Source organism: Amblyomma maculatum, chromosome 1 (assembly GCF_055883805.1).
Source record: "Amblyomma maculatum isolate TAMU_Amacu chromosome 1, ASM5588380v1, whole genome shotgun sequence".
NCBI classification, from domain to species: Eukaryota; Metazoa; Arthropoda; class Arachnida; order Ixodida; family Ixodidae; genus Amblyomma; species Amblyomma maculatum.
The window spans coordinates 390,087,290-390,110,162 of record NC_139344.1 but is presented as its reverse complement, the minus strand read 5'-3'; the positions used below and the strand labels follow the sequence as shown (position 1 = coordinate 390,110,162).

At 46.7% G+C, this 22,873-nt stretch overlaps 1 protein-coding gene across 3 annotated transcripts; it reads left to right on the top strand.

Moving 5' to 3' along the window:
* The first annotated feature begins 15,325 nt into the window (after positions 1-15,325).
* Positions 15,326-22,192, top strand: LOC146208510 (uncharacterized). Of its 3 annotated transcripts, none has more exons than XM_084594328.1 (5): positions 15,326-15,466; positions 16,334-16,394; positions 16,515-16,540; positions 16,663-16,741; positions 16,817-22,192. In XM_084594328.1, the coding sequence occupies exons 2-5, from the start codon at positions 16,337-16,339 to the stop codon at positions 22,087-22,089; spliced, it is 5,436 nt and encodes a 1,811-aa protein (XP_084450454.1). In that variant the 5' UTR covers positions 15,326-15,466; positions 16,334-16,336; the 3' UTR covers positions 22,090-22,192. The 3 variants fall into 3 exon arrangements, with proteins under 3 accessions (XP_084450454.1, XP_084450438.1, XP_084450446.1); XM_084594320.1 differs by adding an exon at positions 16,066-16,174 and having other exon boundaries at positions 15,423-15,466; positions 16,663-22,192; XM_084594312.1 differs by having other exon boundaries at positions 16,663-22,192.
* The last annotated feature ends 681 nt before the right edge of the window (positions 22,193-22,873 follow it).

Below are 22,873 nucleotides of genomic sequence, written 5' to 3'. Positions count from 1 at the left end.
GCGACAGATGCTGCGCCTTTCCCTTCCTGTGAACAAATTACTATCATTATTATTAATATATTGAGGGCATAATTTCTCTCTCTCTCTCTGCAGTGTGTGTGTGTGTGTGTGTGTGTGTGTGTGTGTGTGTGTGTGTGTGTGTGTGTGTGTGTGTGTGTGTGTGTGTGTGTGTGTGTGTGTGTGTGTGTGTGTGTGTGTGTGTGTGTGTGTGTGTGTGTGTGTGTGTGTGTGTGTGTGTGTGTGTGTGTGTGTGTGTGTGTGTGTACGCGCGTGCGCGTGTGTCTGTGTGACATTTTATGAATGGAATAAATCGAGATTAGCAGGGCGGGCTCTCATTCCGATAGCCCATTGACTTATGCCACCGCCCTTGCCCGATTAATCAGCCAAAGCAAGTTTTCGGGGTCAATGATTCTCGTAATGTCTGAATTTTTCTGGCATACCCATAGCATGCGATATAAAAAATTTCGTAACATATAGCTGAATTTTACTGCTTTGATATGAGTAATTGATTCGCTGAGAAAAAAAGAAATATCCCCTTCTTTTTTATTCCTTCCAATTCCTTTCTTTTTATAACTGCGGTATTAGACTCCATGCTTAGTAGTGCGGCTTCGCTTTTTGACCCGCGTTACGTCTGTTATCCCAACAGTGAATTCAACAGGTGCTTGTATGTGATAGTATTGCAACACATCGGAGCTACAAGAATACGGAGCTGTGTAGTAAACAGGAAGAGCGAAGGGTAAAACGCGTCTAACTACCACACTTTTAGCGCTAAAGCTCGTTCTGACTTCCTCAAGAAAGGGAGCGGCAGAGAAAGAGAGAGGCAAATGAAGGTGGAGAACAACTTTTCTTCGATCTCAATTTGCGTTTACTTATGAGGGACGGAGGTAAGGAAGGGGAGAGGGAAGATGAAGAAAAAGGGGGAAGGTATCGCTAGTTTCTCTGCTCCTCACATCACCTTTAAAGAAAGCAAAGCTCACACCTGAGGCCTTATTGGTGCCTTCCAAGAATCCGCAGAGACCTTCAGTTGTGCACTTTTGTTGAGCAGTCAGGACTTGTCACGAACGCGAAGCAAGCACATAAAGCCGGCGTCATGAACGTGCATTGACCCAAACCTCTGTATTGTATGCTTTCTCGTTATTTTCAGGGCACCGTAGAAGACCGCGGTATTAATACCCTGAACTCAGGCTCCAGGGAGCATGCAGGTATTAAGAGTTAATCTGAAGATATGTCTGGAATGCTCCTGACTGCGGCCACTAAAAGACCGGGAGCATTTCCCTTTCGTGTGATTTGTGCTGTAGCCGCACTAAACAAACAGCTGGTTTGTGTTTGCTTGGTTAATGGGGTTTAACGACCCAAAGCGTCTCTGACTATGAGAGACCCCGTAGTGGAGGACTCCGGAAATTTCGTCCACCTGCAGAGTTTAATGCGCACTGACACTGCACAGCCCACGTGTGCATTGTGTTTCACCTCGATCGAAAAGCGGCCACAGCAGACGGGATTTGACTTTGCTTTCTGCATTGAGCAATCGAACGCCCTTACCACTGAGTCAGCGCTGCGCGCCTAACGTACATATGCAAACGAGCTAAAAGTTGTCGCTGAACGGTCGCGTTCTGTGGTTTTTCAGGAACAAAATAACAAAAAGAAAAATATTTTGTTTCTTCAGTTCTAGATGTTCTTCCCATCTTTCAATATGCTGCGGAAAGTTTTCGACTGTCCGGAAATGTTTTTTCTTATATAAAAAAGCTCCCTTAGGGAGAACTGCAATTGGAGGGATTGTATTATAAGCACCTTGAATAAATTGAGTTCACATAGTGAATGAGTCGGCCCCGCAAGCTTCGTCATCGTTTGATGCACAATTCTTCTGAACGGCAGCCACTTCTTTTTGATCCATACCATCACTAAAAAGAACTTTTGCTGCTTGAATTTCTAGCAAAGCGGGAAAGCCAGGCATATATTAAATGAGTACTATACAGATTCTTTCACCAAAATTAGTTATTCATCAACAATATGTGCCCAGGCCGATTTGAAGCTAAGTTTTTCTCACTGAAAAGGTTGGACAGCCTGTCCTCTAATGGCGCAGCGCTTACGAAATCGCTATAGTGGCTCCGTGTAGCCACAATAACACGAACAAAATTCAGAAGTTGGGCGGTTTTCTTTTGCCGGTGCTTTTCTTGTTTTAGTTCAAGCAATTAGCTGCGGGTGCAGTAGATGGCAATATGTCATCGCTCTACCAATACAGGCTGGGTTCTTCAGCCCTGAGCAATCACTGAAGGACGTGAATCCAATTTTGCAGTTGTTCATTGACAGTCTTCTGCGGTGATTTGGTGACGATTGTCATTTTGTCATAAATTGGAAGCCCCAATAGTATTTCGTCAATTATAATCGTTAAGCTATAGGTGCCTTGTTTTCTTGTAGGGTTGATCAACTATGTTCTTTGTAAACTTCTTCAATGTTCTTGTAAGTACTGTGTTGTTGTTTTTCTACCGAAATTCTACGTCTATCCTACTGCGATTTCTATGCGACTATATTTATCTACTGCGATTTCTCTTTCTGATGGTATTCTCGTTTGGCCTTTGTTTAAAATTGCAAACTTACAGAAGCTGTGCAAATCTCGTTTTATAGTTATTCGAGACTAAAAACATGCCCTGGAATTCGAAAAAAAGCACAGTTTTTTTAGAAAAACTTCATTTTTGAGCTCATTTTTTTTTTGCACATCGTAAATTTCCATTCCAACAATTAATATATCCGCTGGTCTCCTTTCTAGAAGTACTTATTAACACTTTTACAACCAACAAAAACGCCCCCATTCATTTTCTACGGCAGTCTTAACTACTCGGTGCGAGCAAAGGACAAGCTTTTAAAGAAATATTTTGTTGCGCGTAGTAAGATTGGACCTCTCGCGCCAATATTTCCATAACAGTTTCTTCAATATTTCATATTCAATTACTTCAAAATAAAAATTATTTCCAAAAATATGGAATTGAGCTCACATTGAAAAGCGACATCTTTTCTACTATCCCTGTCTTCCAGAACCTTGCGCGTTCTTCATCTACAAATATCAATTATGTCCTGCTCGATTTAATTCGTCTTCAAGCACCTTGCTGTTGCCCTGCAAAATAGCAGAACGCAGTGCCAACCACTCTGCCACATTCGTGTTCCCTATAAAGGTTTTAGGCAGCATGGTTCGCATCAAACAAAAATAGACGAAAATAACAACGAGAATGAAGAATAGGAAATGATGGGAAAGAAAAGGTGTAATAGTCCATAGAATGCGCTGGGACGTTTCGTCTTTGCTCTCAAAGTTGTGACGTAGCGTTGTCGTAGTAGCAGGAGTTAGACGCCGCCTCATATCTCGGCTGCGCATATCGCTGTAACGGGGTGCGCTCGTATGACTCATATTCTTTCGTTATTCTTTTTTCAGAGACTACCCCGCAGCGCCCAAAGGCGTTACAGCCGTATATGCCCAGTTTATGACGTCTTGCACTACCATTTCGTGTAGAAGACGCTGCGCCGGTGCAATGAAGTAATTCAGACACAGCGCAGCTAAGACAGAGCAATGTGAAAGGAAATTGCATCGTAAGAAAGTTCCTGTGTCGGCTTGTCAGGCGTATGTTGCGTGCAATCTGACTCGAATAGAGTGCTGCCAAAAAGGAAAAAAAAAAGAAAAGAAAACTCACTGGACGATCGATCGCGATACTCTCAGGTGCGAACTGGTAGCTCAGTTTTCAAGGTATATTCGTTTCTTCTATATGGTGAGCACTTGCAACTTTCTCTTCAGGTGTGGAAAGGTTTCTTATATTCTCAGTGATGAGAAGGAATTCGCGCTCCATAGAGCGAGGTATAGGATTGGGTATAGGGCTAGGTATAGGGCTAGGTATAAGACTAGGTATAGGGCTATAGGTATAGGGCTAGGTATAGGGCTAGATATAAGGCTAGGTATAAGGCTAGGTATAGGGCTAGGTATAGGGCAAGGTATAAGGCTAGGTATAGGGCTAGGTATAGGGGTAGGTATAGGCAAAGCACGTCAAGGCTTGCTGGCGTTCAGCACGCTGTGGCCGAAGGCACAACTTTTATCGCGTTGCGAGTCAGCTCGAAACTGGGTCCGACCCGTGAAGGCCCCGGAGAGGTTTTAGGAGGAAGTTCTCCCAAACGAAGCAACCACCTCTCGTTTGCACCATTGGCGCCAATTTGCGTTAAAACCAAGGAAATGGCGCTTTGAATATCCTCTATCAAGACGCACAGAACGCCCAACAACCGTGTTCTCTTAAACAATAATCAAGAAATAACTCTGACTTATTTTAACCAGAAAGAATTCGTGACAGGATTTTGAAAAAAAAATGTGACCTTATTGAGAACTGGATTGGTTTGGTTTGTGGGGTTTAACGTCCCAAAGCAACTCAGGCTATGAGAGACGCCGTAGTGGAGGACTCCGGAAATTTCGACCACCTGGGGTTCTTTAACGTGCACTGACATCGCACAGCACACGGGCACCTTGCTCTTCGCCTCCATCGAAAAGCTGCCGCCGAGTTCGGGATTCGATCTCGCGTCCTTGGGAACAGCAGTTGAGCGCCGTAACTACCGCGCCAACCCGGCGATTCACAAACGGCGCTGTGGGCTTGTGGTTGCGCTTGTTGGGCAAAAGGCGCGGATTCAAATCTGCTACGGCTGCAAAAACTTTCACAGATGCGGAACGAAAAAAAAAAAAAAAAAAGGGTTCATGCAACGCGACTTCTACTTCATTTAAAAGAAGGGCAGGCGGTCGAAATGAGTCCTACAAGGTGCTTTTTAATTGTTATGCTACACGGGGATACAAATGAGTTAGCTCATTGCGGATTAATTAATCCATAATTAGTAATGCACTTGTAGGCCACAAAGAAACGCATTTATGTGTCAGGTTTGCGCACGGCATCCTTTTGTCAACGCGAAGCATAGTCCTCTGAAAAATTTATCCTTTCTTTAATTAGTCTGTGACGCTCAACTAGGCACTAGATTGTTTTCAAATGCAAGGAGAATAATGAGAAAAAGGTGCTTTCTGCAGTAAGTCAGCGCAGCTTCTAGCAGAAAAAATAACTTTAACGGGGACACCAGCACTTCGTTGATGCATCACCAAGGTAAAATGAAACGCTAACAGTTCTAACAGATCATAATCATCAACGCTACTCAACGACAACAAGAAAACGTAAATACTAACTGCTGGAGGGAAAATATAAAGGGCAGTCTTCGCACCTTCGAAGCGAAAATTAACTGATGCAGTATTACGTCTATATATCCACTAAAATATCGTTTTCGTGTTTCAGCTGTTCTGTTTGCGTTGCCTTTGGGGCTGGCAGTACGCTGAACTAGCTGCAGTAAGTGAGAAGAAATTTTAAATTAATGTCATGATTTTCGCAAACTGAGCCACGAAAACGCAAAGGTGAACTTAATAGTAGCTATAAACATATATAAAACGTGCACGGAATAAACACAAATGCGAAACCTTGCAGTTCAAAGCGACCATGCACGATAGGTCTTTGTAAGTGTAAAGATAGCTCGTGGGAAAAAAATAATGCTAAAGAGAAAACAGTATAAAAAACAAAGAGAAAATAAGGTAAAATATTGGAGCAAAGTATGGGGGGAAAGGCAGCGAAGCTAATAACTACGGCGCTTGTGATTATGAGCCTACACAAAATAACAGATTTGTGTATGGTTCAGCAAACGAACATACCTCACACTATTTATAGAATCATGTCCACGTTTTCAGACAAAGCAAGGTTGCTTAAGCAACGCGTGAATTCCATAAGTGTGTCTTTGTATTAAAATCAACGTGCATGTCGTCAAAAAGAAACAACGAAAAGTCACTTTCGGCGTTACTTTGTGACTTTTCCAGCATAGATGGACTGCCTAAAAGTTTTTCAAGATCACGTGATCAATATAGGCTCCATTTCTATTCTATTTACACTGTAAAGAAAATTAGATAGCTGCACAGCATATAAGAAAAAAAAAACAATGTATATGGCATGGATCAACATCGTCGTGCTACATCGTCCTATGTATCGATCAGTTGATCGATACATACGATACAATGATTTGTCTTCGGCTAGGCCCTGTTCCTTTCTCTCCCCGTTTCCGATAAACCTAATCAACAAAATGCAACGTCAAGAAAGCACCTTTGCCTGCTGTGAAATTTCTCTACATAGCCAAACTACTTGTCAAGTGGAACACATCGCCTGATCAGTTGATCGATACATAACAAGCACTGCTTATTAACATGCCTCTTGCCACATACACGCGACGATAATAAATTAAGAGAACTAAAATAAACGCTGGCCGGATACAAAACTGAGCAGCGCTATTGCATACTATATTTTTTTCTCCACGCCCTATATTCTGTGTGAACTGCTATCGCTAGCGAGGTGTCGAATGAAACAATTAATGACTACGTACCATTACAAAAATATTCCGTGTCGACCTGCGTGAACAGCTGTCCCGTTCTCGAGAAATCTTGCGCGACCACGTCAGTCGTAGATCTTTTTGCAACTCAAAATCTGGGTGAACATTCGAAATGCTCTCAAAGAGCGCTTGCTTTCAGGATAGGGTCTTGCGTTTGCTGCAAGGTGCGCGTGACGCGCTTATTGCCGCGTGTCATTTTCCTCGAAGCCGCTAACGCAATAAGAAGCGCACAGACCATGACGGCTCGACGGTACACTTCCCTTACCCCATGAACACTGTACTGAACGGTCAAAGCAGCTTTCGCGAAGACTTCCCGGAATCCAATTAACAACGCTGGCTGGAACCTTTGTATCCTCTCCTACCTATATAGTCTATCCTGATTCTGCGCGACGGAGACATTCAAGATTTGCCGAACAAATAGAGCTACCTCTATTATTGAAACGCATCGTACAGAGCAGACCACAGTGATGCTTGTTCGCAAAAATATCAGCACTTGCTCACAATGACCACTTTCCCGTCAGTGCGATGCCGGAGGTCAATATTTTGATGTTTTGTCTTCGGCGAAGAGGCCCTGTTCTTAAATTTCTTCCTTTACCCGTTTCCAATAAACCTAATCAACAAAATGCAGCGTCAAGAATGTACCCTTGCCGGCTGTTAAATTTCTCTACATCCAAACTACCTGCTAAGTGGAACCCATCGCCTGTTCAGTCATAAACTGCAAGATATATACCAAAGGTCTGTTGCCCTGACAACAGGTACACTATTTTCGCCTTAGCCATCGCCATCATCTTTGTATGGAGCGGAAAAGAGCGCAGCAGTAACATTGGCGCGGACTGAGGAGCGCGGGATCGCAGCTTATGCTGCAATATAAGTAAACATCTATAAACACAGCACACATTGAAATGCACACTATACAACGATACTGCTGTTGTGGTCACCTCAGCAGGCATTCAACTCACACGCAGGTCTGCCGATGCGACAACGGCAGCAGGCGGGGCGTCGGTCACTGCAGGCAGGCTACAGGGAGCGCAGGGCGACAGCGCACTTGCTTCGGCTTCTTCCAAGACACAGCTGCCAGCTGCACGACTTCGCCGGCGGCGCGCTCTCGAAACTCGTGGCAGCTGGGATAGGCGGCGGGTCGGCCGAGCCGAGGCCAGGCCTCGTCGCCGAGTCCTCACAATGGCGCCACGCTGTATTGCGCGCGTACTGCACTTGCATTTCTTTTCTCGACGGGAAACCGAAAACAACACAAGATCACGGCTGGATTGTCCGGAGATATACAAATGAATCAAGGGAGTAATAAAATAGACCTTGGCAGGTTTTTGAGGACAAGTTGGAAAAAGTGCCAATCGACAGCGATCAACTAAACTACAAGAGAGCAATTTCTCTGAGAGATCATCTTCTCTAAGGACGGGTTGTGTGACGAGCCACCTCTCCTGTCTATACTTCCTATTTAGTGAAAAAGAGGTATATAATGATAAAAAGACATAAAGATAATATATATATATATATATATATATATATATATATATATATATATATATATGTGTGTATGTATGTATGTATGTATGTATGTATGTATGTATGTATGTATGTATGTATGTATGTATGTATGTATGTATGTATGTATGTATGTATGTATGTATGTATGTATGTATGTATGTATGTATGTATGTATGTATGTATGTATGTATGCATGCATGTATGTATGTATGTATGTATGTATGTATGTATGTATGTATGTATGTATGTATGTATGTATGTATGTATGTATGTATGTATGTATGTATGTATGTATGTATGTATGTATGTATGTATGTATGTATGTATGTATGTATGTATGTATGTATGCATGCATGTATGTATGTAGGTATGTATAGTTTTCTTACATTGATTCAGACCCTACTCTTCACGGCCATCACCCTATAGTACACCTGTGTTTAGCGACAGAGCGTGTTAGGAATAGACACAACCATATTTCATATTCGTTTCTGCCCTGAGATAGCTAAACGCGTTCACGCGTGTTTTCTTTAATGCCCGTTGCAAGTAGCAACCTATTAAATAGGCCCTTCCGAAAGAGCAGCCTTTGCGTGCACGAAGCAAAGATCTGGGTCTCCGTATTCCAAGTTTGCGTCGTTATCGAAAGCGTCGCTATCTCCCTGGCCTCTAGTCATCTGATTGGTGGAAGCACCGGAACCAGATATCAGTTTGGTTGCCCCCACTTCCGGTTCTGGCGATTCCACCAATCAGATGACTCGAAATCAGGGACATAACGACACTTTTGATAACGACGCAATCTCAGAATACGGACCCTGAAGTGCCCTACCACGTACAGTCTGGACTGCCACTACATCTGGGAAAGATGCCTCCCCGGTGAGCGTCCAAGCGCATCGTAACCGAGCTGCGGACGTTCTCCGACGGAAGCTCTAGCTGCACTGTCAGAGAGATGGCGGAAGCTACGCGCTACAACAGCGCGGTCAGCTTGTTTACGCTGGCCGGTTGAATGATTGCCATAAACAAACGCCTTCGCGACAGCCGCCCGCCGGAGAGCGTAGCGGATGCGCTCGTTGATAATGAAAAGCTCTTGAGACGACCGCCTCATCACTAATTGCCAAGATAAGAAGAGCAGAGGGCACAGTGCAGGGGCAAAAGAAAAGTTCGTTCTTTTTTTTTTTCTTCTTTTTGCTCTCTACATTGTTCCAGATGTGACTTTCAGGCACTCGCTATTAATCAGCAGCGGTAATTCAGCCACTAAACGCGAGAAGTAACGTAAGCAGTGAAGGCACTGAGAGTTAATCAAGAAGCCCTTAAAAGCCGACGCCGCACAAAAGAACTTCCCAAGACGGATCGAAAGACTCAATCTTCGTATGGCGTTTATCATAGCCTAAGTATATTTGGGAAGTTAAACTCTCAAAACCAAAAGCACGCCCATCTCCGTATATAAGCCTTTGACGTCCTCGTCACGTGACAAGAAGAGCAGCTTCAGAGGTGACAGAATCCGTCGAACTTGACGCCATACGGCCCCTATCCCCCCCCTTCCTTCGAAATCTCGTGGTCGTTGTCGTCGCAAACTAGCTTTATAACATCCCATGTTAGATAATCTATAGGAAGTATTCACCTACTTAATAGTGGCGGCCATTTTGTGGTGTATGTAGCTCAACGAAAGGCTTATCATCGCCTGCTTCGGCTTGCAATGCTGGAGCTGTTCCCTGTACTACAAAAATTCCGCCCGTGACGTGACTTGAATTCTTGCTATAGACATCGTTCATGTGATATATCGAATGCCATGGTACGGTATATATGCTTCAGTCACGTTATCTCATTGCATTAGCATAGCACGTACAGCTGGCGCTAGACCTGATGCCGCACTGTGCCAACGCCCTCTTACTGTCATTTTTCTCATTGTCGGTAACAAAGCGCGGGAAGTGTGGAAGGCAGAAAAAGAAAGGCAGGCACGTGTCGTCCACTTACCAAGTATTCTTTTTTTGCAGTTATGCCTCGCAATCCATGGTCACATTGGCGGAGGTATCTGGTTGGTCGATGCGACCTCCACAACTGTCACACCTTCAAGACGTTCCACTCGCCGTCGAATTGCTGTTCTATCGCATGGACTACGGCGGAGGCTGATAGCAACAGTGCCGCCATTTCGGATCGAAGATGGGACTTGTGAAAAGTAGCTTTTACATTTCGACGGATCAAGGCGCAGCTCAAGAATTTCGCGAAGACAAATTTGGTAACACACTCTGTGCGCTTCACACGCACATGCAGCATACATTTATGATCAAAACTTTTACCTACCGAAAATAGGCTTGCCATACTAAACAGCGGCACTGGAATTGATAAAAAAAAAATGGAAGGGGGAGGGGGGCGGTGAAGAGGTACTTTATGTACTTTATACTCGTCCGCGTCCATTCGCTTTGCTACTCGCCGCATCAGTGATATTTTATTTGTGCCTCAGTTATCCGACACATGCTCATTAGCATATACTAGCACATTATGTGAAAGACCGCCACATACAGATAGAAATTCCAGCTTTAACCAAACCGTACGAGCATGCCTGCGTGGTTTATGGGAGCAGTGTGTCTAACTAGCGGTCCAAGGGTCTTGAAAGGATGGATTCATATCTCACTGTCCCTCATCAAAGGCGAGTTAGCAGCGCCTGCCAACTTCGTGACGTCACACCAACCAAACTGTCAGTCGATGCACTGGAATGTCACCTGCCATGTACCACCTGCCAGATCCAAGCCCAAGATTTCTCGCTCACAACGCCAGCGCCGGATTTTCTGGAGAAGCGGGTCTCTAACGCTATCGCGTTAATGCGATGTCGCAGCTAGATTTCAGCTCTGAGTATGAACGTGGGGACTGCCAAGTGTGTGTTTGCGTGAGCGTGCTGTGTGTTCGACCTTGCGACTGCGAGCACAAGACACCCCGAAGGTAGAGGATGGGAGCGGCAGACCGGCGGCTGGAAAGAGGCGAGGAGCCGAGGCGCGCCGCCCGGTGGAGAGATGTCATCACCGACTCATCGGAGCTAGCTACCGCCCGTGCCCGGGAACAGTGGTGATGTCTACGAGTGAAGGCTGCCGGGTTTTTCATGAACCAGACGAGACTCCTTTAATTGCCTTAACAAAACGATTGTGAAGAAACCGACAAGAAAACTTGTGAGGAGTATATCGAGAGGAGAGAAGAGGACGGTCGACTTTGCAAAGACAGTAAGAGGGGAGTTGGAACTCGGGTGACGAGATGAGAGGGCACACCCTGGTCTTGAGGAGGTCGTGCACCAGATTTTGTAAACAGATGCACATACATTGAGCCATTCGAAGCTGTCGTAAGTGGCCCGGCTGAATCTGTTAGAGGGAGAAGGAAAGAACCTACTGTTCAACTGGCGCAGTCGGTATATCCGACTGAAGGCGGATCGTCCATGCAACGGAAAGAACAAAGGACACAAGGCTGAGGACGCATCTCGGGAGCAGACCTGCAGGTGAAGTCATCTGCTGCAGTAAGGCACGAGCAGAATTTTCTAGGGCGACGCTGGTGAAATTAAGCAAGTGAGTTCTACATCGGGACCATGGCAGCACACCGACACACTTCCGAGTAGCCAAGCGAGTACCTTTCTGTTTCTGTCCGGCTCGTGCTTGTGTCAAAGCCTCGGGTATTGAGGAGCAATAGCGTTTAAAAGAGCAATGCAGAGCGAGGCAGGAATATATGGGAGTTGATAGCCGTGAGTCAGACAAATGAAAGTCCGACGAACCTTTCCACAGTTATGGCACAGGGGCAGCGAATGAGAGAGCTCCAGATGCAATTACGAATTGGTGAACTACAGGTGGAAATGGTTGGCTCTGGAGAGCGCAACACTGCACTCCAAGTAGAGGACAACAGCGAGGGGGCTTGGCGATAGCTCGGAAGCAAGCGGGAGAATGGGCAAGGACTGAAATTAGTAAATATATAGAATGAGGTCCTCACACCGACGCCGCTCGAAGAAGCCGCATAGTGCCGGGCTGATTCGAGGATGTAGTGGTAACATAAGGGTCACACGAAGTTTCAATCGTATAGTGGGCTGCCAATGACAAGGTTTCGCCGCCAAGGACATGCGCTGTTTTCCTGTTTTCATTTTGAAATAAAAAGCCAAACACCTGCAGATAACAACTGCGGGAATTTCTGACTGTACAGTCCAAAACTGAACCGGTTTTCCGTTCAGTTGTGCATGCCTTTTTTATTTTCATGTATCAGAACATTTGTTGCCTGAAATAAAACGTGTCTAACATAAAGGTCACACGAAGTTCCAACTGTATTTTGGGCTGGTCTAGTTTTGCACGGCTGATCGACGGGGCACGCGGGCTACTGACGCGTTTCTACGCAGAAGAGACGAGCGAATGCGCGCTCCTGAAAGTCAAAATATTAGACGGTTTCAGGCCGCCGAGGACAAGAGTCTCCACTCATTCGTGTGCAATATGGCTCAAAGGAGACATGGGAGCAGTTTGCGGCGCGTCTAGAAAACTACGCGGAGTACTACTTCGACAGCTGCCCGGCAACTTCTCGCGAAGAGTTCAAACAGTTGACCGCTGCGGACCAAATGGGAGAAGCCCTCAGTGTAGGAGCGAGAGCGCACGTGGCCCTTCACTGAGAAGCCAGGCTTCTTAAAACATAGCGAGGTCGTAAAGCTGGCGGAAACCTACGACGAAAGCCGAAAGTTGAAGTCCGCGGCGGAGGAAAGTGCGTCGACGGCGAAGGAGGCAACCAAACCAACCCAGCCTTGACAGGTCAGTTCGGAACATCAGGTGAGAAGGCAGTGTTTTAGCTGTTATGGCTACGAACACCTGGATAGATTTTGCCACAAAAAGCACACCACAGGAAAGCCAGAGGCAATGCGGATGCACAGAAGAGACATCGGTATATTTCCGACCCCTTCCAAGAAAGGGACCCGCTGCATAGTACAGTAGAAGTGTAGTCCGCCAGTGAGAAAGAAAGCGCAGGAGAGGTATTGTTGAGCGGTGGTAATCCCATTAAACGCACGGATTGACTCAAAGGCCGACATCACAGTCATGCGCAGACAGCTGTGACATATCATAAGCTACATTTTTTGAACATATTGATAGAAAAGATCTAAGCTTATGACGCGTGGTTAAATTTGGTTCCGAAATTTGTACTGCGTTCACAACAAATGAGTCAGACCCATAGAAGGGCCAGTAGGGCCGTTTCCTTTAAATTGATAGCAAAAAACTAGAAGCTTAATTGCCCAATTAACACTGTTCCCTCGAGTCATTCCGCTGTCCCCCAGTGATCCCCTTCCGGTGATCAACAGAATTTTTCTTTAGCCGAGGGTCTCTCTCCGCTTCTCGATGAATATTCCGGGGTCCTCCTGTAATAAAGGTCGCATCTAGCATTCCTTGTACCACACGTTACAAGTGGTCATTCGCCGCGCCGTAAAGGTTCTCTCCATGGTGGCACCATTGGACCAGGCCTGGGACTCAGTTGGTATTCTAGTCCAAATATCGCTGGTACGTTGAGTCGTGGAACAATCAGTAGCGCAACCGTTGTTTCTTGCCGGACTTATTACATAAAACGCACGTGTCAGTTTGACCTTGCTGGCCGTCGGCGTCGCTTGCGCCGCTCTACACCTGCACCAGGCCGACGATCTCAGGCGATGAGGCGTTTCGTCCGAACTTGCGAACACAAACGTCGGCACCTTGCCGGCATGCATCGGCGGAGAGTCCGCCACCGTTGGCCAGGGGAGCGAGTACCCACATCGGGTCCATCAGGTGCGCCGCCATTTAACTTCGGAACGTTGAACTCGTCACGTGACGCCTGTAGGACATCCAAGCTGCGATGAAAGACATGGGAACCGAAGTGGCGAAGGAAAGAGTTAGAGACGGTGATCAGTCGCTGTTTCCAGTGGCGCACTCCCTGCGCCAAATGTCTGGCAATAACAGGACGGCGCCTCAGGGCTCGAGTTGCTCGCGCCCGGCGCCGCGTGCATGCACAGACCGGCTCTGGCCAACGCGCGAGACGCTCGACGCGAGGCGGTGCGAGGCGCGAGTGTCTTTGGAGCGCGGGATCAAGTGTCCTCCAAAGTTTTGTTTTTTGTTTTTGTTTTCTGAAAACCAATATAGGGTGCTCAAAAATGAACAGACATAAATAATTTCAACAGATGCTTGCAGCAGAGGGATCACCATGGAGAACATCTACCATTCGCTACATATCAGGAGCTGCTGCTACATTTTGAGCTCACATTTATGTGCGGCAGTTAGATATTCGATAGTGATCGGCGGAAAGCTATGTTTGATCTCATAAGTTCGCTGCGTCTTGATCTCTTTAGTCCCCGATGTGCCTTCAGGTTAGGTCGCCTGAACCGACTAGTCAAATCTACGCCTAAGCTCAAAACAATGTAGAATTTGATGAACACATGTACGCCTTTCTTCGGAGAAATTTAAAAAGAGTACGTTAAAACACTGGCCCAGTCACTCTGTTGACAAAGTCATGTCACTTCATCCCTCTTCTCCACTGCGGGTCATGCCAATCGGCGTATTATTTTGGTGAACTTCCGTGCTTTTTCTCTTCTTTCTTTGCCGCAAGGTGCAGTGCTGCAAGCTCTGCAGCCGTCGAGCATCCCGGGGAGTCTACTTTGCTTGGAGAGACTCGGGAATGGTACAAGCTGCGGTCATCTGCCCACTACTTGGGACAGCCTAATTATCCATGCACATGTATCTAAGTCAGAATTCTGGCTGCGGCTGTTCGTTACGTGAATGGAAGCGCGGCATTTGGATTGAGCCCTTCAGTCCCAAGCGAACCAGATAGGGCAGAGGAAAGTGGGGGAGGGGCTATTGCATGGGGCAGAACGTCGGCTGTTGCATAGTGCCTCCAGATGTGAGTGGCACCGACTTCCTGAGCACAAGGATGCAGGATCCAATTTCATCCGTTGTGGCCGCATTTCAACAAAAGCGAAGTGCAAGCCTGCCCTTGCGAAATCAGTGCATGTTAAAGAACTATACATGTAGTTAATCCCGAGACCATTTGTGAGATCAGTGCATGTTAAAGAATTCCATGTAGTAAATCCCAAGCCCATGTGCATATTTGGTACTTTAAATTCCACATGCTTACAGTACTCAAACAAAGGAAGTCATCTTGCAGTTGTGCTTACGATAGCTAGGTACAAAATTACGTTTGTGTTTCGAGGCTATAATTCACTCCGTGATGCATACGGTCCGTCTAGACGGTTTCTTGCACCTGCAGCTATGTCAAAAGCACAGAGAAATTCTAATTCCACGAAAAAAGTGCGCGGGAACTCACTTATATGCTTCCTATCAGCGCGGCATTTGACAGCGGCGAGATAAGCTACCATCATAAACTCGACAAGAAAGGCAGCGCGTCGGAGGTGTCGGCTAAGCAGAATCCTCCTACACTAATGACGTCGCAGCAATTACGCCGCCGTTTGCCGTGGTCAGTTTTGCGATAGGGGCATAAAAAGTGGGGAGCGCAGACGAAAGCGTTTCTTGAAACTGAATAAGGTGAACGAGCGCTCAGGCAACCCCAATGTCTTGAGGTGAGTGCACCAACTACATTTACCTGTTTCCATCCTTTTAATTTAATTTAAAACGGAACCAAGCTGTGCGGAACGCAATAAGGGCTCTGCTATGACTCGATGTCTATATTGTATCTAGGGCATTCCGTGCAGGGAACACCTGGAGCTGAATTACGTAACAATAAAATCACAAACTGGTCACATTATCCTCGCTGATAGTGGTCGATACCGTATGGCTGACACGTCCGCCGGTTAGGGCCGACCAGTAGGATCGGGGCTAATGGACCGGCTTGTGACCGGCTTTGTGATTTTATCGCCGCGTTATTCGCACACTGATGTCTTATTTCCTGCCCCTATATATACGTCAAGCAAGCGCACATAATTCGATGTCAGAAGCTTTTAATTTCGAGCCAATTTAGACACGTTTCTACAGAGAAAAGGAATAAGTGTGTATGCAAATAGAGCCTGCTGTCTTGTTCTACTCTTCATGCATATGTGGGGGTTTCCCTGAAACATTTTATAAATACTCATATAAAGGTACATCATAAATTTAACGTCAAAAACTATTGTTATGTTCATCTTCTGCATTCCTTCTGTTTCTTCTGTTTCATACGCAACAGTCAAGAGTGACTTAGCTAATTAGACAGTAGTCTCAATCAGAGGCGCATTTAAATAGTGTCCGTTAGAGCTTCAAGTCATCACTGATCCCTTATAGTCGACTTCGTAAGGGTGAGTATGGCTGTCTTCCTGACGTTTGCCGCGAAACACACATAAACATTACTTTTAACGGTTGTTTTACGAAGAGTTTTGCGTGAGCAGAATAGAGGGCTGACTATTTTCGAAGTAAAACTCGCACTTTATAGCGATTGTTTCTTCTTTCCTTTTTAGGAAATGAAAAGGGAAGTCATTTTATGCACCTTGGGTATCATCCTGCTTGTCTTTAATGAAGGTAAGCTGCCATGTACGTGTATTACACGCGGGTCGTCCTCAATGACGATGCAATGTGGACCATAGCGAAAACAATTAAACGTTCTGCTCCGATTACCTTTTGTTTTTGTTTTTTTCGCAGATGCGTGGGCCCAATATGGCGTGCCGGTAATGTACACTTTTCTTATTGATGCTCTCTTGACATTGCTTCCTTTCTCCCTAGTGTTCACGTACTCCTTAAGACACAGACTGAGAGGCAAAAACTGGACCCCATTCGTCATTTTACGCAGGTGGGAACAGCTCCCTACGGCTTGGCAGTCAGCAACGCGTATATGCAGAGGGGAAAAGTCATCGCAGCCTCACAGAAGGGTGCGTTTGGTTTGCAACGAGCCTACGTCAGTCCCATGGCGGCGCCACTTTATCAACCCTATGGTTTCTACCCAGGAGGTCCTTACGCCGGTCCAGTAGTTGCACAACCGCTAGCAGCGCCAACTCCCACTTATGTGGCTCAGCCGATGCTACCGCCACCCCAGCCGTACCTTCCCCAGCCGGCGCTGCAGCCTCAAGTGGTCTATATTCTGCAGCCAGCGCCTGCACCCCAGCCGAAACTCTACCCTGCGCAGCCATTATTAGCACCCCAACCACAAGTGTACCCTGTACAGCCATCTGTGGCTCCTCAGCCGTATTCGCCTCAGCCAGGGGAAGCCTTGCAGCCACAACCATATTATCCTCAGTCACTACCAGCTCCTCAACCGCCATCATACCTTGCACCGCAATATGCAGCTCCCCAGCCTTACGTGTCTCAGCCAGGGATAACCCCGCCGCCACAACCGTATCCTCCTCAACCACCTCCGCAGCCACAGCCTGCTCAGTTATCACCTGGACCTCAGGCACAATCTGCAATTGCAAAGACGTCCGTGGTGGCCCAGCCACAGGCGTACGCTGCTTCGCTGTCACCAGAGCCTCAGTCACAGGCTAAAATCGCACTTCAATCATTGTCGAGACCGCAGCCGCTACTGTACAGTGATGACCCAGCAGCAGCAGCACTCCAGAAGCCGAACGGCGATCGCACTCGTGTCAGACGAGATGTCATGGGTCTGGCTAATCTGCAAAGGGAAGTTGCAAAGGCTGCCAGCTCGCTACCTTTCACTCTGGTGCAGAACAGTTTACCGTGGCACTCAGTGTTGTTTCCGGTGCACAATAGAAGTCTCCCTGGTTTGGCACTGGCGCAGCAGCGGCTCAAGCAGGCCAGAGCGTGGATGTCTTCAATACCAACGATCAAGGTAAAGCCGCAACAGTCTACTCTAGCCCAAGCTATTCCATGGCTATCAGACAATGTACCTTGGTTGCACCGTAGTGCGCAGCAGCAACCGAAGGCAGTTAGAGACACAACCCGAAAGTTGCCCCCGGCTTCTAGCCCAGAGGAAAGGATTGAGCAGCAACAAGAAAGATTACAACTCTGGCAGGAACAGCAGAGGAAGCTACAGTTAAAACAGCGAGAGCAACACTGGCAGCTACTAAGGCAAAAGAAAAGAAGACTAGAAGGGCAAAGACGACAGAGAGAACGCCAGCATCGGTTGCTTACTCAAAGGGCGCGTGAACAGCGTGTCAGACATCAACAACGAGCCCGGCAGAGTACAGTGACACAGCAACAAGGTTTCAGGCAGCGTCAGGCCCTCTTGCCGAAGCAACCCCAGCAACAAAGCACTGACGCACCCTCGACTCGGCATGTGCTACCAGGAGCACTGTTGACGCCAGCGAGGCGGCCACATGTAGCACAAGCGGGAGAAGTACTACAACACAGGGATATGCGTGCAAAACAACACTCTGCCAATGAGAGAGCCAGTCTGTCGGTTCGCACGCAACCGAGATCTGGTGGGAGTATTAACATCGCCCGAGCGTCTCCTTCTGGTGTTTTAATCAACAATACCGTCAACAGAAAGGGCCTCAATTTGGAAGTCCACACAGGGGCACATGCAGTGACGAACAGAAAAGTTGTGGTCGAAAATCCTTGGACCGGAGTGAAGGTAAACAAGACTATAACAGGGGACGGTGTCAACGTGCAAGTGATACATGGAAGTCACGAAATTCCTAGCAGAGAAATTGTTGTGCAGAATCCCTGGACTGGAGTGAAAGTAAACAAGACTATATCAGGTAACGGTGTCAACGTGCAAGTGCAGCATGGGAGTCACGAAATTCCTAGCAGACAAATTATTGTGCAGAATCCCCGGACTGGGGTAAAGGTAAACAAGACCATAACAGGGAACGGTGTCAACGTGCAAGTGCAACACGGAAGTAACGAAACTCCTAGCAGACAAATTGTTGTGCAGAATCCCTGGACTGGAGTGAAAGTAAACAAGACTATATCAGGTAACGGTGTCAACGTGCAAGTGCAACATGAGAGTCACGAAATTCCTAGCAGACAAATTGTTGTGCAGAATCCCCGGACTGGGGTAAAGGTAAACAAGACCATAACAGGGAACGGTGTCAACGTGCAAGTGCAACATGGAAGTAACGAAATTCCCAGCAGACAAATTGTTGTGCAGAATCCCTGGACCGGAGTGAAGGTAAACAAGACCATAACAGGGAACGGTGTCAACGTGCAAGTGCAACATGGAAGTCACGAAATTCCTAGCAGACAAATTGTCGTGCAGAATCCCTGGACAGGAGTAAAGGTCAACAGAACGATTACAGCACGTGGTAGCAGCGTACAAGTCGAACGTGACGCCCCAGCAGAGCCAAACCACCAAATCGTTGTCGAAAATTCACGGATGGGAGTAACAGTAAACCGAACAGTGACAGGAGGAAACGTAAATATGGAAATCCAACACAAGACGCAAGCAACGGCCGAAACGCAAGTGACAGTTCAAAGCCCTCGAACAGGAGGGACAGTCGACAGCACAGTAAGTGTTGGGGATATGAAAGTGTTAGTCCAGAGTAGTCCACGTGAAGTTTCTACCCGCCAAATAGTTGTTAAAAATCCGTGGACAGGAACTGTCGTCAACAAGACGATAAGTGAGAACGGCATTGAAGTTCAAGTGCAACGGGCAAATCAAGCGAGTACTGGCCGGCAAATTGTAGTGCAGAACCCGTGGACAGGTGTAACAGTCAACAAGAGTATAACGGGCAGTAACGTCAACGTCTCGATACAGCGCAGCTCTCAGGAGGTGCTTAACAAGCAAATAGTTGTTGAAAACCCATGGGGAGGAATAACAGTGAACAAAACTATTACAGGGACGAGTGTCAACGTGTCCGTACAACGTAACAGTCAAGCATCTGCTAACAATCTGATACAGGTTCCAAACCCCTGGGCTCAAGTAATCATAAATAGAACAGTCCCTGAAATCAATGTAGAAGTCGACCGCAGCGCTCCAAGGTCCTTCAGCAAACAGATATCAGTGCAAAACCCTTTTACAGGTGTGACAGTAAACAAGAGCGTAAGCGACACCGCAGTCAATGTGTCAGTCCAACGAAGCGTCAAAGGAATTCCCACCAAGCAAGTGGCTGTCCAGAGCCCACGGACTGGAGTGACAGTAAACAAAACAGTAACAGCAAATGATGTTACTATCGAAGTCAAGCGCACGTTACCGGAGGCCCTGAGTGCTCAGTTGGATGTAGAAAACTCCTTCGCAGGAGTGACTGTTAATAATACCATTAATCGCAATGATGTCGACGTCTCTGTACAGCGTGGCCTTGCGGGAGCTCCAAGTAGGCAAATAGTAGTTCACAACCCGTGGACAGGAGTTACCGTGAACAAAACGGTCACTGGATCCGGCGTCAATATCTCAATTCAGCGAGACACTAAAGGAGAGTCCAGTAGTCACATAACTGCCGAGAACCCGCGGACAGGAGTTATAGTCAACAAAACGGTTATAGGAAACAACGTGAATGTAGAAATAGAACGCAACATAGGCGGAGTTGCCAATGGCCGTCTGACAGGAATGACAGTTAATAAAGTTGTAAGTGGAAGTGGTGTAAACATATCTGTTGACAAAGACATTCATGGAGTTTCGAGCAGACAGTTAGTGGTTCAAAATCCGTGGACCGGAGTTAAAGTCAACAAAACGGTCACAGCAGACGGCGTGAACGTTCAAGTCGAAAGCAGTCTTCAAGGGATTTCAAACATGCCAACCGGCGTGACAGTCAACAAAACCGTCAGTGCCAACGGTGTCGAAGTCTCAGTGCAACGAAAAAATCAAAATGTTCATATCAATCAAAGCATGGTCGATCTTCCACGGATGGAAATAGTCGAAAACAACACTAACGCTTCTGGCGGTGTGAATATAGAGGTTAAAGGTGGCACTCAGGGCACATTTGGCACCAAAATTCTTATTGAAAATCCTTGGACGGGAGTGAAAGTAAACAAAACAGTGACCGAAAGCGGCGTAAATGTGCAAATCCAGCGTGGTATTCAAGATTCTGCAGCCAAACAAGTATTTGTTCAAGATTCCTTTGCCGGACGAACAAGCAGCAGCAGCAACGATGCTGAACCTTCAAGTATAACGCAAGGGCAGCCCAGCATACAAGTCTTCGTCCAAAATCCTTGGGCGGGAGTGACTGTGAACAAGACTATCACTGGAGGTGATACTAAAGTGGCAGTTCAACTCGGTACCCAAGGATCGGCAAGTCATCAAAATATCGATCAGAGTGTCGTGAAAGGAGTAACGGTCAACAATGCATTCGCTGCGAATGATGGCAGCGCTTTCGTACAACGCGAAAACCAAGGATTGTCTGGAACTGGAGGCGTGTCCCAAACTCCGCTCACAAAGGTGACAGTAAACAGAACAGCATTTGGAAAAGTCGTAGACGTGGAAGTGAATCGTGGCAATCAACAACTGCTTACAAGGCAGTTAACCATAGCTCACAACCCTCTCACCGGTTCCACCATAAATAAAAAAATAACGAGCGACCACGTCAACGTGACTGTTCAGCGCGGAAGTCAAGAAGATCGCATTACTGTTGTCGCACCTAATTTCGCTGCGACGCACGTTGGCGGTCATCCGATCATCCACGTGAAGCCTGTCGTACGCCGTATGCACCACAAGCACGTGAAGAAAGTAGTGGTTCCGCAAGTCACAAATCCTATCGCGCAGCAACAATTCTTTCCTTTCTTCCAAGCACGCCGGAACTTGAATTTTCAGATGCCTCCGTACGCTCATCCCTACATTCCTTTTTTGAGAGGGAATAGGGTTTCAAAGAGAAAACCGTTCTGGCACGGCTTTCGACTCGTGAGGCCTGCGAGCTTCGCAGAACGGCAGGTTATCCCCAACATAGCTGTAAGCACGCTTGGCACCGGCTTCGCCGTGTCGCACACGGATATCTACCAAAATGGGCGACCACTGGTCAAGAATAGGATAAGCGCGAACCAAGACTTCACGGTTATTACAAGAGTCCATCGATTTTCTGCCGACATTTTGAGCATAAACTACACGTTCAGCTCTCAAGAAGGTGATACTAGCAGTTATGGAGTCGCGAACAACGTTGCACAGAGCGGACTTGGCGGTTTTAGAACACGACAGTTGTTCAAACCAAACATCGATGTGGACACAGGAGGGGACAATGTCAGCGTGAACACGCAAATCTACCAATACGGAAGACCGGCCGCTAACTCGATTGTTGACGACCGTGCTGGTTTCGTGCTCATCACGGCAGTTCACAAGCTTCAAAGGAAACCTCTGAGCATCAAGTACACCTTTCTTCCGCTCGGAGAAGGTTAGCAGCACTGCCATGTTGCATAGGACATGCGACGTACATCGTAGTAAGTGGGGAGCGCTAAGCGGTTGGAGAAATAAAACTGACTACAGACGCTTTGAAACGAAACTTTCTTCTGATGGGGTCGAAGAACCGGCCTCGTTGTGTTGTTGTGTTTGACCTCGAACCACAATGACGCATAAACATCAAAAGACCAAGGATGCAGGATCGAATCCTGTCCGCGGCGGCCGCTTCTCGATGGAGGAAAAGCAAGGCGCCTGTGTGCTGTGTGGTGTCAGTTCACGTTAAAGAACCGCAGGTGGTCGAAATTTCTATAACTCTGTGCTTTCTACTTTCTATAACTCTAATTTCTATAACTATTGTGACGTTAAATCGTATAAACCAAACATCAAAAGGGAGGATCGACCAAGGCACGGGCGGTGACTTCCGGATTTTTTTTCCGCGTCGTGCCTCGAACTCTACCTCGTAAATTCATTTTCGCTACGTCAGCTCTGAAATAGTGATTATTGCGTCATTGTTATATATCTAGATAAAAAAAATGTTACCTATAGGGCTAATGGAACTTCGAAGTTATATTCCGACCACTTAGTGGTTTTCGTCGAAGTAAACGTGCAAGGCTATAGAGCGAAATAAATTAAACGTCGATTCACTTTTTCGCTGTTGTCAGTAGAAAGCGAAAATGTGCACTGAGATAAAAAAAAATAGCGCAGATAGCGGCAGAGGATCGAGTGAAGTGATGAAGTTGTTGGTTTGTGATTTAAGAGCTTACGAGTTTAAAAGGCGACTCAT